General features: G+C 44.8%; 2 protein-coding genes across 2 annotated transcripts in view; one reads left to right on the forward strand and one right to left on the reverse strand.

Moving 5' to 3' along the window:
• The window catches only part of LOC134350225 (sialic acid-binding Ig-like lectin 10), a 52283-nt gene extending 35188 nt beyond the window's left edge, over positions 1-17095 (forward strand). The window contains exons 9-14 of the mRNA XM_063055233.1: positions 547-828; positions 3722-4012; positions 6671-6788; positions 10247-10328; positions 11099-11290; positions 16990-17095. Coding sequence (XP_062911303.1) covers positions 547-828; positions 3722-4012; positions 6671-6788; positions 10247-10328; positions 11099-11275 — 950 coding nt within the window. The 3' untranslated portion in view covers positions 11276-11290; positions 16990-17095. The remainder of the gene's footprint in view (positions 1-546; positions 829-3721; positions 4013-6670; positions 6789-10246; positions 10329-11098; positions 11291-16989) is intronic.
• LOC134351189 (myelin-associated glycoprotein-like) overlaps positions 1-17253 on the reverse strand; it is a 469309-nt gene that overhangs the window by 441448 nt on the left and 10608 nt on the right.

The following is a 17253-nucleotide window of genomic DNA, read 5'->3' on the forward strand; positions in this document are numbered from 1 at the left end:
GACAGAGCATGAGCAATAAGGAACTGTTGGAAATATAGATTGTTTTCTCCAGAGACTGAGTGGAGATATCAGCTCAAAATAGACGGTTGGTATCTTTTATCTTGGGTTGTAATGCTCAATACTGGAGGCCATGCAACAAAGGCAAGAAGGCGTAAATGCAAAGAAGATTCACAGGACAAGTTTCCTTTTTATACAGCGAGCTGAGGGAGCCTGTAATGTTCTGTCAGGGATGGTGGTGAAGGTAGAGCTATTTCAAAGGCACTACGATGGGCATATGAATGTGCAGGGAATGGAGGGATATGGACATTTTGTAGGCAGAATAGGTTAGCTTAGTTAGGGATTTGGATTCTAGAATAATTCTCTCACCGTAACATTATGAGCTCCAAGGGCTGTTCCTGAGCTGAACTTTTCCACATTCTATGTACATTGGAACATATTGCAAAGGTGGAATGGAATTGATTGCAGAAATCATTCAGCTGATTGACACGTGGAATCTCGTTCTACACCGTGTGTGATCATACTTAACTCTTTATTTGTCCTTATTAGATGCCCCACAGAATCTCTCAATCACTTCTCCCAACAACGTGAACAATTCCTGGGTGAATATGAAGGAAGGGGTTCATACATCGATCCTCTGCTCTGTTCAGAGTTTCCCAGTGTCTAATCTAACGTGGAGACATCTCGGTGTCACACTGAACACAACAAATTCCAGCAACGAGCTGTGGCTGCAGTTTCCTCAGGTGACACCCCAGCAGGCTGGAGTCTATGAGTGTCTGGCAGAGAATGAACATGGGACAGCGGAGAGGGCCATCACCCTCAGTGTGGAGTGTAAGTGGATGCATTGCTACATCCCTAAGTACAAATGCAAAGTCAGTGGACTATTTATCCTTCGATACACAGACACAATCAGTGGCCACTTTATAATGTACCTGTACACCTGCTCGTTAATGCAAATATCTAACCAGTGAATGATGTGTTGGTAACTCAATGCAGAAAAGCATGCAGATGTGGTTAAGAGATTCCATTGTTGTTCAGACCGAATATTGGAATTGGGAAGAAATACAATCAAAGTGACTTTAACCATGGAGTGATTGTTGGTGTCAGACAGGGTGGTTTTAGTACAAAGTCAAAGGTGAGATTTATTATCAGAGTACATACGTGTCACCGCATACAACCATGATATTCTTTCTCTGCAGGCAGACTTAGGAAATCTATGGAGCAGTAACTGTAAACTGTAAACATCAGGAGCTGCTATCTGTAAACAAACTGTGCAAATGCAGACGTTAATAACTCTTAGTAAATAACGAACATGAAATAACAGTATACAGAGTCCTTAAATGAGTGTAAATATCTTCTTTTGTTCAAGAGCCTAATGATTTCAGAAATTCCTGATCTCTGGAGTTTGCACACACAATAATCTTCAGAGTTTCCAGAGATGGCGTGAAAAACAAATAGAAAACAATTCACTGAGTAGCAGTTCTGCGGGTGAAAACACTTTCTTAATGAGAGAGGTCAGACTGGTTCAATCTGACATGAAGGGGACAGTAACTCAAACAATCACACGTTACAGCAGTGATATGCAGTAGAACTCTGTATGACCTTCTGGGCTCAGTTCAGATGCTCATAGAATATCAGTTGCCACAAACACCAGACACGGGACCCTGGTGATGTTGCTCTGCTCTTTCCAGAGACTTTCAGCACCTCCCCGTGGAACCCATCTCTCCCCACTTTACCTAACGTGGGGGTGAGCAAGGCTGACCAACAGGAAGAATGAACTGACCCTGATATCCCGCAAACCCAAACTCCCTCACCCCACCCACACCTACCACAGAACAGCTGAGTTTATGATGAGTAGCTGTTTAGAAGCTTCCAACAGACTGGAGAAGTTGTGAGGATGTGAGAAGTTCCTTGTTCTGGACATGAGCCCAGCATCCCAGCTTGTGGGCCCATTTAATTTGCTGTATGCTAAATTGGGATTGCTGTAGATAATGAAAAAGGTTTCCAAAAGATTATGTGGGACATAGATCAGATGCAGACTGGGGCAGAGAAGTGGCAGATGGAGATCAATTGAGGCAAATGTGAGGTGTCGCAGTTTGGAAGATCAGGTGTAAAGCGACTAGAACTTTTAATGGCAGGACCCTTAACAATGTTGATGATCAAAAGAATCTGGAGATGTGCGTTCATAGCTGCCAACAGTTTGATGAGTGGTAAAGGAAGTGTGAGGCATGTTTTCCTTTATGAGTTCCAGAGTTGTGAATTTAAGTTAGAACTGAAGAAATTTTTGGTTAGACCCCATGTGAGGTATTGCATTCAGTTCTGTTCACCGCATTATAGAAAGGGTGTAGAGGCTTTGGAGAGGGTGAAGAAGAGGATGCTGTCTGGATGACAGAGCATGAGCAATAAGGAAAGTTTGGACATATAGATTGTTTTCTCCAGAGGGCAAAAATATACAGTCGGTATCTTTTATCTTGGGTTGTAATGTTCAATATTGGAGGCCATGCAATGAAGGCAAGAAGGCGTAAATGCAAAGAAGATTCACAGGACAAGTTTCCTTTTTATACAGCGAGCTGAGGGAGCCTGTAATGTTCTGTCAGGGGTGGTGGTGAAGGTAGAGCTATTTCAAAGGCACTACGATGGGCATATGAATGTGCACCACAGAATCTCTCAATCACTTCTCCCAAAAACGTGAACAATTCCTGGATGAATATGATTGAGGGGATTTCTACATTGATCCTCTGCTCGGTCCAGAGTTTTCCAGTGTCTAATCTAACGTGGAGACATCACGGTGTCACACTGAACACGACAAGTTCCAGCAACGAACTGTGGCTGGAGTTTCCTCCGGTGACACCCCAGCAGGCCGGAGACTATCAGTGTGTGGCAGAGAATGAACACGGGACAGCGAAGAGGGCCATCACCCTCAGTGTGGAGTGTAAGTGGATGCATTGCTACATCCTTGAGTAGAAATACAAAGTCAGTGGACTATTTGTCCTTTGCTACACAATACACACTGTGGCCACTTTATTAAGTACCTGTACATCCGTTCGTTAATGCAAATTCTAATCAACAAATCATGTGTCAGCAACTCAATGCATAAAAGCATGCAGACGTGGTTAAGAGATTCCATTGTTGTTCAGACCAAATATTGGACTGGGGAAGAAATACGATCAAAGTGATTTTAACCATTCTCTGCAGGCATACTAAGGAAATCCATAGAACAGTAACTGTTAACTGTGAAGAAACTGTGAAAATGCAGATATAAATAACTCTTAATAAATAACTAGCATGAAGTATCAGTATACAGAGTCCTTAAATAAGAGCCTGATGATTTCAGGATCTGGGAATCTTCTGGAATTTTCATGCACAATACTCTTTAGAGTTTACAGAGAATGGTGTGAAGAACAAACAGAAAAGAAATCCATTGAGTGGCAGTTCTGTGGGCGAAAGCTCTCTGTTAATGAGAGAGGTCAGAGGACAATAGCCAGACTCGTTCAATCTGACAGGAAGGTAACAGTAACTCAAGCAATCACACGTTACAGCAGTGATACGCAGTTGAGCATCTCTGAATGTGGAGGAAGGAGATCCAGTGCATCAAAATGGAGACAGCCTGAGTTTACAGAGAATGGAAAGGGGTGTCCAACAGAGGACAGCAAAGGCTTCAAAATAACACTGTACCATTACAATATATCAGTGCTACCAACATCTCCTGCCTGTTTCTTCCCAGATAAGCCTGAGATTTCTCCGGATTCAGGATGCACTCGGACCTCCGAGGTCATCTCATGCGTGTGTGCAGCCAGATCGAACCCTCCTGGAGAGTTCACCTGGCATCTCCCCCTCGCCAACCTCAGCGGGAACCAGACGCATGGTCGTTTCCAGACGTGGCAGGTGGAAGATGGGCAACTGGTGGCTGGCTCGCTGACCTTGGGTGTCGAGGGAGAGGAGGATGTGACTGCCTTCTGTACCGTCCGAAACCAGCATGGAGAGGTCATGTTCACAGTGTCCCTGTGGATGAAAGGTGAGGATATCAATGAGGAATATTCCCCATTCAGTAGAGTGCAGCCCTAACCTCAGCAATTCCCTCCGTCCTCCACTTGAGCTCCACCTGAGCAAAATCTGCCTTCCCTTCCGGCGTGTTGGGGGAGATTGCACGGCCAGAGGGGAGTTTATTCCAGCATCCCAATCCCACTAATGGTCATCGTTGCACTGCTAGTTATGGAATCTTGCTGTGTACAGACTGCTGCCCTGCTTCCCTTGGGACCAGATCACAAGCTGAGGAGCACATCGGATGGTGAGATGGGAATCACACTCTCCACTGTCCTTTAAGACCCCACTGCCTTTTTTCAAGGATATAGGTTTTTCCCTCAATGTGCGAAGGACAAAGCCCAAGTAAAATCAGGAAAGAACACATGGGACCAGATGACAACCATACATCACAAGCTGAGGAACACATTGGGATGGTGAAATGTACCAGTGAGATGGGATTCGCACTGTCCACTCTCCTTTAAGATCCCACTGCTCTTATCCAAGGATTTAGCCATTTCCCACAATGTGCTGAGGACAAAGCCCAAGTCAAGTCCAGAAGGAACACATAGATCTCTCTCTCCAACAAAATGAAAAGCCAAATGTCCTGGATATTACATTAGAATCAGAATAAGGTCCAATATCACCGGCACATGCTCTCAAATGTATTGTTTTGTGGCAGGACTACATGGCAATATACAGTACAATATCTATAAATTACAGTAAGAAATAAATATACAGTGCCTAGAAAAAGTATTCACCCCCTTGGAACTTCTCATGTTTTATTGTCTTACAACATTGAATCACAGTAGATTTAACTTGGCTTTTTTTTGACACGAATCAACGGAAAAAGACTCTTTCATGTCAAAGTGAAAATGGATCTCTACAAAGTGATCTAAATTAATTACAAATATAAAACACAAAATATGTGATTGCATAAGTATTCACCCCCTTCAAGTCAGTATTTAGAGAAGATGCACCTTTGGCAGCAATTACAGCCTTGAGTCTGTATGGATCCATCTCTTTCAGTTTTGCACATCTGGACACTGCAATTTGTCCCTATCTTCCTTATAAAACTGCTCACCCTCTGTCAGACTTCATGGGGATCACAATTGTACTGCCTTCTTCCAGTCCAAATACAACTTCTCAATTGGATTGAGGTCTATACTGTGACTTGGCCACTACAGGACATGAACATTGTTGTTTTTAAGCCTTTCCTGTGTAGCTTTAGCTTTATGCTTGGGGTCATTGTCTTGCTGGAAAACAAATTTTCTTCCCAGTCCCAGTTCTCTAGCAGACTGCATCAGGTTTTCTAACAGGATTTCCCTGTATTTTGCTGCATTCATTTTACCCTCTACCTTCCAAGCCTACCAGGGCCTGCTGCAGTGAAGCATCCCCACAGCATGATGCAGTCACCGCCATGTTTCACTGTAGGGATGGTGTGTTTTTGATGATGTGCAGTGTCTGGCTTAGGCTAAACATAACATTAATTCTGATGGCCAAAATGTTCAATTTTGGTTCCATCAGACCCTAGAATCTTCTTCTACCTGACTTCAGAGTCTCCCACAGGCCTTCTAGCAAACTCTCGCTGTGATTTCATGTGAGTTTCTTTTCAACAGTGGCCTTCTGATTGCCATTCTCCCATAAGCTGCAAGCGGTGAAGTACCCGGGCAACAGTTGTTGTATGCGCAATCTCTCCTGTCTCAGCCACTGAAGCTTGTAACTCCTCCCGAGTTGTCACAGGTCTCTTGGTGGCCTCCCTCACTACTCTTTTTCTTTCATGGTTACTCACTTTTTGAAGACAGCCTGCTCCAGACAAATGTACAGCTGTGTCATATCCTTTCTATTTCTCGATGACTGACTTAACTGTTCTGCACGGGGTAGTCAGTGACTTGGAAATTTTATTGTATCCTACTCCTGACTTGTACTTTTCAATAACCTTTTCAGGGAGTTGCTTAGAGTACTCTTTTGACTTCATGGTGTAGTTTTTGCTAGCACCCTGACTCACAAGCAGTTGGACATTCCTAGTACAGATGTATTTTTACCACAATCAATTAAAGTACCTTGACCAAACATAGGTCTCCAAAAACACATCTCCATTTAACTAATTATGTGACTTCTAAAACCAATAGGCTGCACCAGTGATGGTTTGGTGTGCCATGTTAAAGAGGGGTGAATACTTATGCAATCAATTATTTTGTGTTTTGAATTTGCAATTAATTTAGATCACTTGGCAGAGATTTGTTTTCACTTTGACATGAAAGAGTCTTTGTTGACACTCATGAAAGTGTCAAAAAAGCCAAATTAAATCCACAGTGATTCAGTGTTGTAATTCAATAAAACATTAATACTTTTTATAGGCACTATATATATTTATAGTAAGTAAATTAGATTAAATAAGTTGTGCAAAGAGAGAGCAAAGAAGTGAAAAGAATCGTGAGGCAGTGGCAGTGAGGATGAAGCTGTTCCTCACACATCAGTGTGTGTCTTCAGGATCTTGTACTTCCTCCTTGATGGTAGCAATGAGAAGAAGGCACATCCTGAGTGATGCAGGTCTATAACGATGCCGTTTTGAGGCTTCAACTTTTGGAGATGATTTTGGTACTAAAGAAGCAGTTGAACATGATGGTTCTGTGTTTGCAACTTTCTGCAGATTTTTCCGATCCTGAGCAGTGGCTGGTCTCTGGTCTTTGGATCACAGTGTTACTCACGATAAATGTCGTTCTCTGTGTGCTACTGGCTGGATTCTTCATCTACAAGTACATCCCAAAGTAAGTCCAGATAAACGTTCAAGTTCAGTTTTATTGTCATTTCAATTGTATACATTTATACTGCCAAATGAAACAACATTCCCTGGACCCAGGACATACAACACAATGCATATAACACACACAACACATAAAGCAACATTACCACAAATAAATTGACAAATAAATAAAATATACTCCATAACATTGACATCGATCATAAGGTGCATTTACGACACTTCATATGTGATGAGACCTGGGTGGTGGCAGGGAGTTCAGTAGTGGGGAAGAAGCTGTTTCCCATCCTAACAGTCCTTCTCATAATGCTACGGTTCCTCCTGCCTGATGGTGGGGGTTGGAGGGGGAAAAGATGGTCAAAGAGATTGTCGGATGGATGGGAGGGATCCTTGACGATCCTAAGGGTCCTGGTAAACATCTTGGATGGGTGGAAGAGATACCCCGATGATCATCTCAGCAGCCCTTGTAATCCTTTGTCGGGTCTTGTGATCAGATGCTTTTCAATTGCCGTATCAGACGGTGATGCAGCTGGTCAGGATACTCTCGATGGAGCTCCTGTTAAAAATGGGTTAGAATGGAGGGAGGAGGTAGTGTCACACGGCTCAGTCTCTTTTGGAAATGGAGACATGTTGTGCTTTCTTGACTAAAGAGATGGTGTTTCGGGGCCAGATGAAATTATAAGTGGGGAGTGTTCAAATCCTACCCTCTGCTGTCTCCCTGGGGGTGTCTGCTTTGATCGGGTCTGCATCTGTTCCTGTCCCTGTCTTCTCTACTGACTAGCAGCCAACGAACATTCACATTCATTGTTACATCCTACATAGTGGTGGTATACAGTGCTTATAAAAAGTATTCACCCTCTTTGGAAGTTTTCATGTTTTATTGTTTTACAATATTGAATCACAGTAGTTTTAATTTGGCTTTTTTTGACAGTGATCAACAGAAAGACTCTTACATTTCAAAGTGAAAACAGACCTCTACTAAGTGATTTAAATTAATTACAGATGTAAAACACAAAACACAAATGATTGCATAAGTATTCACTCCCTTCAAGTCAGAATTTAGTAGATGCACCTTTGGCAGCAATTACAGCCTTGAGTCTGTGTGGATAGGTTTCTTTCAGCTTTGCACTGCACTTTTTCCCCAATCTTCATTAAAAAACTGCTCAAGGTCTGTCAGATTGCATGGGGATCATGAGTGAAAATCCCTCTTCTAGTCCAGCCACAAACTCTCAAGTGGATTGAGGTCTGGACTCTGACTTGGCCACCCCAGGACATTACACTTGTTGCTTTTAAGCCATTCCTGAGCAGCTTTGGCTTTATGCTTGAGGTCATTGTCTTGCTGGAAAACAAACCTTCTCCCAAGTTCCAGTTCTCCTGGGAAATCAGGATTTCCCTGTATTTTGCTGCATTCATTTTACACTCTACCTTCACAAGCCTTGCAGGGCTTGCTGCAGTGAAGCGTCCCCTCAGCAAGTCGCAGCCACCACCATGCTTCATGGTAGGGATGGTGCTTTTTGATGTGCAGTGTTTAGCTTATATCAAACATGCATTTAGTCTGTTTGATCATACCATAGAACCTTCTTCCAGCTGTCTCCCACATGTCTTCTGGCCAACTCTAACTGGGATTTCAGGTGAGTTTTTCAATAGCAGCTTTCTCTTTGCCGCTTTTTCATAAAGCTGTGACTGGTGAAGCATCCAGGCAACAGCTTTTGTATGCACAATGGCTTCCAGCTTAGTCATTGAAGCTTGCAACTCCTCCTGAGTTTTCACAGGTCTCTTGGTGGCCTTCCTCACTAGTCCATTCTTGCACAATCACTCAGTTTTTTGAGGATGGCCTGCTAAGGCAGATTTACAACTGTACCATATCCTTTCCATTTCCTGATGATTAAATTGACTGTTCTCCAAAGGATATTCAGTGAAATGGAAATGTTCTTTTATCCATTTTCTTTTATCTCGTGCTTTTCAATAACATTGTCACAAAGTTGCATGGAGTGTTCTTTTGTCTTCATGGAGTAGTTTTTGCTAGGTTACTGACTGACCAGCAGTTGGACCTTCCAGGTACAGGTGTGTTTTTACTACAATCAATTGAAATACCTTGACCGTACACAGGTTTTCAAAAGCAGATCTCCATATAACTAATTATGTGACTGCTGAAACTAACTGGCCGCACCAGTGATGACTTGGTGGTCATTTTAAAGGGTGGGGTGAATATTTATGCAATCATTTATTTTGTGTTTTATATTTGTAATTTTCTAGACATCTGTTTCCGCCTTGACACAAAAGTACTTTTTTTATTGCTCAGTGTCAGGAAATACAAATTAAGTCCAAGTGATTCAATGTTGAAAAACAATAGAACATGAAAACTTCCAGGGGCAGGGTGAATACATTTTACAAACACTGTATACTACAGTCAGATGAAACAGCTTGACCATACATAGGTCTCCAAAAACAGATCTCCACTTAACTAATTATGTGACTTCTAAAACCAATAGGCTGGACCAGTCAAGATTTGGTGTGTCATATTACAGGAGGTGAATACTTATGCAATCAATTTTTTTGTGTTTTATATTTGTAATTAATTTATTTGTAATTAATTTAGACCACTTTGTAGAGATCTGTTTTGCACCTTGACATGGAAGAGTCCTTTTCTGTCGCTCAATCAAAAAGACAAATTAAATCCACTGTGACTCAATGTTGTAAAACAATAAAACATGAAAACTTCCAAGCGGGTGAATAGTTTTAGAGGCACTGTATATGCTTTGGCAATTAACATCAACACTACAGAAGAGACAAGACAAAATAATTTATTTAGAGTCATAACACGGAACAGGCCCTGCAGTCCCAAACCCGAGCCGGTCACAGGACAATTTACAATGACCAATTAAACTACTGACTGGTACGTCTTTAGAATGTAGGAGGAAACTAAAGCACCTGAAGGAAATCCACGTGGTCACGGGGAGGACGTACACCGCGTCTGTATGTTATACATAACCTACATGATAAAATAAACTAACCTAAACAAAGAGAGCTCCAGATCCAAAAGCACAATGAGGGAGACTGGGAATTCTCAGTCTGGTCCTTGTCATCCCGTGGTCACACAGCGCTTGGGTGGTCACACCTTGATCAGTGGCCAGTTGTCAGCACCTCAGGTGAGTGTCCAAATGAACAAGTAAACTATTAAACTTTCAGATATATTTTTTCTATCTGTCGATCATGAGGGGAGGAGGGTTAAGAGAGGTGATGGGAAAGGGGAAGGAGGGAGGAGGAGGGTTGGAAGAAGGGAAGGGAGGGGGTGGGGAAAGAGGGGAGAAGGAAGGAGGAGGAGGTACAGAGTGGTGCCACTCCACAGCCTCAGTGGACGATGTTGTATCAAATGGTCTGGATGTCACAGTGAGGTGGGATCGGGGTGGGGATTTGGCTGACACTAATGTTCTGTAACCCTGGGCCAACCTTCTGCTGTTCCAGACGGGATAGACGGACCAAGGAGACGGCATTGGAGATCCTGGACACCACCGTCAGCTCCAGTGCAAGCTTGACCACACCTCAGGTACAGGTCACAGCTCAGTCCAGTAAAGGTCAGGACACTGGGAGCACAGCGCAGCAGGAAGGACATTGAGGAGGGAGTGTCACACCATGGGGCGATGCTCACAGACTACCACGGGTTCGAGTTTAGGTGCATGGGTGAGTGAGTGAGTGTGAGGGAGGGAGCAAAAGTGAAGGAGCGTGAGAGAGAGATGGAGGGAGCGGAAGGGAGAGAGAGAGATAGACAGAGGTGGAAAGAGAGAAAGAAGAACAAGAGAGTGATTGAATAAAATAGACAAAGATGAGAGACTCGCAGAGAACTGGGAGGTGAGAGAGTAACTGAAAGAGAAGAGATGAGGGAGGGGAGGGGGAAAGAACAAGAGGACTGTGTCCACAACAGGGCTCTGGCCTGTTATTCACTAGTCAGTGTTCACAGCGTTTACATATCATCGTCCTCAGTGTTCAAAGTTCAAAGTAGATTTATTATCAAAGTACATATATGTCACCACCTTCTATCCTGAGATTCATTTTCTTGTGGGCATTCACAATAAAAACTAAGGAAAAATAGTATCAATTAAAACTCCACACATCATTGATGCAAACAGCTAATGTGCAAAAGACAACAATCTGCAAATAAACAGTAAAAATAAACACATTAGAACCAAATATTGAGAACCTGAGTTGTGGAGTCCTTGGGAGTAAATCCAGAGGTTGTGGAATTATTTTAGTGATTGGGTGTGAACAGTTCAACGGTGTTTGATGAAGAATTGAGATTTGCTCTTATTTCTGCCCCAGGACGCGGAGAGGCAGAGGACGAGCCAGATCCCACCAATAAAGTCCATTGGAGAGGAGGAGGAGTGTGGCCCGGTGTACGCCAGCCTGCGGGAACTGCCTGGCGGTGGAGGCCCTGTTCGCAGGGGGGAGACGGTCACATACGCAGAGCTGCACTTCCAGTCAATCGGGCCAGCGTGAGGGGTCGCGGCGCTGGTATGTGGTGGGGGTGGGGGAGGTTGGGGTAGAGAGCCTTCTATTTCTCCGGGAGATGTCCAATGATGTAGGGAACATTGCAGCCAACTACATGGCAGAATCCCGCAGAGCACTGGGTCCCACAGACCCAGGTTGCCAACTACTTTCTAATCATGTGCGTTCATACCAAGGGAAACTGGAGACTCGCTGATTCAGACATAAAATCGCATTGCTTCTATTCGGGGTGGGGGGAGGGCGCAGGGTGCGGAGTGAAGAGATAGAATCACTCAAGGAATGCCATTCGAGAATGGGGGGAGCTATTGAGCGGGGAGTACAGTGGGATGGATGGTGAAGAGGCTACGCCATGTGGTGGAAGGGGTGGGGAGGAGGGAGCACTACCTTGTAGGTGGGGAGTTAAGGAGTTTTGAAGGAATCTCTGACAGTGCATCGCTGTTGGGAAGAAGGACCTTGGTTCCCATCAGCTGAGGGCTGAGGGGCCATGGCCAGTATTCATCGGTCTACTTAGAAACGATATGGGTCACCCTCGCTACTGTGGACTGACTACCGCGTTTCCCACATGACGTCAATGCACGGACTTCAAAACATCTGAGTCCTAGGGGGTGAGAGGTGTTGTGGGGATAAAAAATAACGGCTGTCCCAGAGGCCTGCTGGGTCCCCCCACCAGGTTACCTCCTCATGTTGGAGTCACAGACAAAGGCAGAATAAATGGGTCTGTGAGGGGGACAGAGACCATGTGGGGGTGCGGAGTGGGTGTAACATACAGAGATGTGACTGGGCCCAGACTCTGCAGCTGCGATATCATATTGGGACAAATCTCTTCACTGTGCTCAGATTGCTGATGGTTACAACACAGGTACGCTGGGCATGTGGAAGGTAAGCACTGCATTGGCCTTAATTGTATGGGGATCCAAGTTCAAGGGCAGAGCTATCTTGCCAAAATCATACCCGGTCCTGAAACATTGACCTGATTCTCCTTGCACAGAAGGTGCCTGCACAGTTGGAATATTGCAGCCAGCTCTGGGCTCCCTGTGAAGGGGAGTCTACTGGCGGAGTGGTGGGAACTCAGACACTGCCTGTGTTCAGTGACAGTACTGATTGGTTGGATATTAATGGATTTGACGGTCATGGGGTTAAGGGAGGGAAGTGACGATCAGGTCAATAATCAGTCATATTTATTGAATAGTGGAACAGAGATTGTCCTCTCCTAATTTTGCAGGTTATGTGGTCTTCTGCAAATGTAGCTCACCCACATCAAGTTTCGACCTGTTGCATGCACAGAGATGTTGTTCTGCACACCACTGTTGTAACTCATGGTTATTTGAGCTAATGTTGTCTTCCTGTCAGCTTAAGCAGTCTGGCCATTGTTCTCTGAGTCTCTCATTAACAAGGCATTGTCCCCCACAAGATTGCAACTCACCAGTTTTTATTTTTTGTTTGTTTTTACACCACACCCTGTAAATTCTAGAGGCCGTTGTACATGAAAATCCCAGGAGTTCGGCAGTTTCTGAGAAACTCAAACCACCCTGTCTGGCACCAATAATTATTCTCCAGTCAGTCACTTAGATCACATTTCTTCACCACTCTGATGTTTGGTGTGAAACTCTTGACCATGTCTGTATGCTTTTAAGCATGAAGTTGCTGCCAGATGATTGGATGTCCCTAATAAAGTAATCACTGAGTGCGTGTTCCATGGCGGATTTGTCTAATGTTACATTTATTAAGAGTGGGATTAAAGGTCTATCAGTTTTATTTCTCTGAACTGTTTGCTTCTATTGGATTTCCTTCTTCTCCTTGATAATTCAGCTCCTTGTGTCCATGTTTCTAATGTCAACATGTCCGGCTGCCTGTCCACATTCCTGCCTGGGATAACTTCTGTTGAAATGTGCTCAGTGAAGCAGGGCACATGCTTCAGTCCAACGACTATGCATTTTCTCTCTCAGCCACAGCAGATCCAATTTATGTAGTGCTTTGGGCACAGTGTGATGCTATTAAAGCCAAAGTCCAGGTCAATATTTTTATCAATGGTCTGGATAGCAGAGTGTCTTTGGTGATGAATGCTGGTTTCTTTTGGCAGCACTCCATGTAAATGTGCCCATTGGTGTGTGGTTAATCACAACATTGAGAGATGTTGCCTCTTGCTGAGAGTTTGCAATTGTTTCTTGATGGACAGAGCCACCCTTGTGTGACCAGAAATATCTACCAGGCATATCGGTGTTGTATGTGGTTGCCCAGGGGCCCATTGGCTTGCCTGGTGCACCTTGTCCAGGCCCATACAAGGGGTGTTGGTGTGGGTGGAAAGGTGAGGAAAAGTGGGTGAGTTGCATTAATTGGACCATGGGTTGAGAAGACAGGTTGATCACTTCCAAGGCAGTGGATCTTGAGCTGTCCATTTCCAGATCACTTTGATCAGTGTCATTTTCTCTGCACAGAGTTGGACAGCTATGCTGTCCCAAATTTTGCCACAAGTTATCCCACCAAAGCTTTGAATTCCAGAGATGACGCCTCAAAGGAGATAACACATGATGTCAAGATGGGCTGGCTAATGGGTCTGGCTCTGAAGATCTGATGAATGGTGTACCATAATGGGCAGTGCTACAGCCTCTGTTTTTCACATCAGCGCCAAAGCAAAAGCTAAACCATTTGCTGCAACCTTCAACCAGAAGGGCTGAGCAAGTGATCCACCTAGTCTTCCTGCAGTGATCCCCGGAACGATGGACACCAGTCCTGATTGGTGATCTATTTCCCCCTCCTGCAGTGGTCCCCGGCACGATGGACACCAGTCCTAGCAGGTGATCTACTTCACCATCCTGCATTGGTCCCCAGCATGATAGACACCAGTCTTCTGCCAGTTTGGTTGACTCCACAATATCAACAGCAGATGGCTTTGGGTACAGGAAAGACCATGGTCCCTGATGACATTCTGGCAATGGTACCGATGCCTTGTGATCCAGAGCCTGCCACCTCCTTAGCCAGACTGTCCCAGTGCAGTTACATCACTGGCAACTATCCAACAATCTACCTGAGTAGATCCTATCCACATTAAACAGGACACATCTAACCCGGCCAGTTGTTTGGCAACAACATGCTCACAGAAGCTGTTCTGCTAAAGTCGCCACCTCTCCAGACTTCATCACAGCTGGGATCCAAACACAGACAAGAGAACCAAACTCCCAGGGTGAGATGGCATTCATTACCCTCATCACCAAGGCCTCATTTTATCAAGTGTGGCATCAGGGGCCCTGGTTACATTGGAGTCCTCCACTGCTCAGAATCATACAAGGCCAAGGGAGAGAGAGTGGACATGCAGATGATGTTCGCAATAGTGGCGGAGTCTCAGACCAGAGGGCGCAGCCTCGGAATAGAAGAATGCCCTTTTGAAATGTAATGAGGAGGAAGAATTTCATTAACCATACAGTGGTGAATTTATGGAATTCATTGTCACAGACAGCTGTAGAGACCAAGTCATTGGGTATATTTAAAGAAGAGATTGATGGGAATTTAATTAGCAAGGGTGTCAAAGATTATGGGGAGAAAGGGAGGAGAATGGGGTTGAGAGGGGAAATAAATCAGCCATGAATGAATGAAGGAAAAACACGATGGGCTGAATAGCAAAATTCTGCTGCTAGGCCTTATGGTCTGTCACATCATGGTGGTGGGAGATGATTCATCTCAGCCACAGGATGTCCCTGTAGGAATTCCACAGGATGGTGTCCTGGGCTCAAACATCTTCACTGCTTCATCAATGACCTTCCATCCATCAGAGGGTCAGATGTGATAAATGCACCATGTTCACCATTCGCAACTCCACAGGTAATGGAGCAGTCCACAGCCAAGTACTGGGCAACATGCAACCTGGGCTAATGTGTGGTGCCCATGTCATTTGCCATCTAAGTGCCAGGCAGTGACGATATCCAACAAGGGAAAATTCAGCCATTTCTCTCTGACATTTTGTAGCATTGCTGTCATGGCATCCTCTACTGTCAATCCCCTGGGGTGGTGGAGAGGACAGGTCACAACCACATTCTCAACGACAATTAGGGATGGAGGATTAACTGCCATTTCAAACTGTGAAGCTCACTTCCGCTGAGTGAATAATAAGTGTTATTTTTTTACATTTTATGTCAGTGATGTGAAGGAGAGCACTGAAGTTCCGGTTACTAATTTCACGATGGCACTGTGATTGTAATTGGTATCTGGTTTATTATTGTATAAGGATACAGTGAAAAGCTTTGTTTCCATGCCAGCCATTCAGATCATTCTATACATAAGAACATCAAGGTAGTATTAAAGAAAAATCAATTACAGAATGCAGGATAAATGCTACAGCTGCTGAGAATGTGCAGTGCAAGCAGACAATAAAGTGAAGGGTCATGGCGAGGAACACTCAGAGATCAAGAGTTCTTTGTACAAAAGGCCCACTCAGGAGAATCTGAAGGTGGATTAGAACTCACCCCATTCGTACTACAGAGAGATGAGCTGAACTCCAAGCATTCTAGATGTTGAACCCCATTCGGGACAGGGATGGCACCCGAGTTTTCCCCAGAAACAGTGAGGTGACAAGTGGCATTTGTGCAAAGTGATGCCAGGAAATGACCACCTACAACCAGAGAGAGTCTGACCTGCTGCCCCATACCTCAGTGATGGCCCCACATTCAACACCCCTCAGGATGTTCAAGCTGAGGTCACCATCACTTAATGTACCCTGAACATTCTGGGGGTGTTCACCAGACACTCATCTCGACCATCCACATATGGTGGGGGGATGCTCAGGGACTGTTGCCCTATGGTGAGTCACTCACTTCCTGATACCAAAAGCCACTGTCAACTGGACACAGGAGCGCAACTGAATACTCTCTGCAAAACTACATGAGAGTAGCTACAACATTCAAGACTTTCAAGGTGCTGGATCAGTAATAAAGGTGATAATGGGAACCATGAGAGGAAGGGAAAAGGCAAACATAACCAGTATTAGATGGGAAGGAGGGGCAGAGTGTCAGCGAGTGAAATGGGTGGGTGGATGGGTGAAGGAAGGCTGTGGGGGTGGGGAGGAGGACAAAATACAAGGACAGAAGGGGGATTGAAAGGTGATGGAATTACCTGTAAATGGAATATGCATTGGGATTGTAGATGAGCCCGGGAGAATATGAGGAGTTGTTCCTCAAGTTTCCTCTGAGCTTTGAATCTACCTCCCCTTCCCCTATCCAGCTCACTCAGCCTATCATCCAAACCCACTCCCATCGCTCCCAATACACCCACACCACTTGCCCTCGATACTGACTCTCTCCTCTTCACTGTCAGACCCAAACATTGACAGTTCCTTCCACAATCCCTCCCCCAACCCCCCACACATAGATGCTGCTGGACCCATTGAGATCCCCCAGCAGAGTTACTCCACATTCAGACACGAATGGATAACTGGAGATAACACTCTGCCATACAAGTGCCTGGCAACAACCCGCTGCAACGGGAGAGAACAACCTCCCGTTGAGATTTACTGGCAATCCTGATGCTGAGTCCCCACCATCAACGTCCCGGGGATCCCTGGTGTCCAGAAACTCAAGGGGATCAGCTGCATAAACCTTCAGATACAGGAGCAGGTCAGAGACTGGGTATCTGCACAGAGTAACATACTCAGACTCCTAATGAAATATAGCCAGTGGTGTGCATCCTTTGTGATTGCTTCAATGTGTTTGGTCCAGAACAGATCCTCTGAGATGTTGATGCCCAGGAACTTGAAGCTGCTCAGCATTTCCACCGCTGACCCCAGGATGAAGACTGGAGTGTGTTCCCCCGATTTCCCCTTCCTGAAGTTCACAGTCAGTTCCTTGGGCTTGCTGAGGCTGAGCGTAAATTGTTGTTGTGAGACCATGCGAGGGCCACATTGTGAAATGAGAGATGTATGACCACCTCTCAGGGTAGCAAAGATACTTTGCACCACCACACTCTCCTCACTTCCCCTTCAC

Source organism: Mobula hypostoma, chromosome 8 (genome assembly GCF_963921235.1).
Source record: "Mobula hypostoma chromosome 8, sMobHyp1.1, whole genome shotgun sequence".
NCBI lineage: Eukaryota > Metazoa > Chordata > Chondrichthyes > Myliobatiformes > Myliobatidae > Mobula > Mobula hypostoma.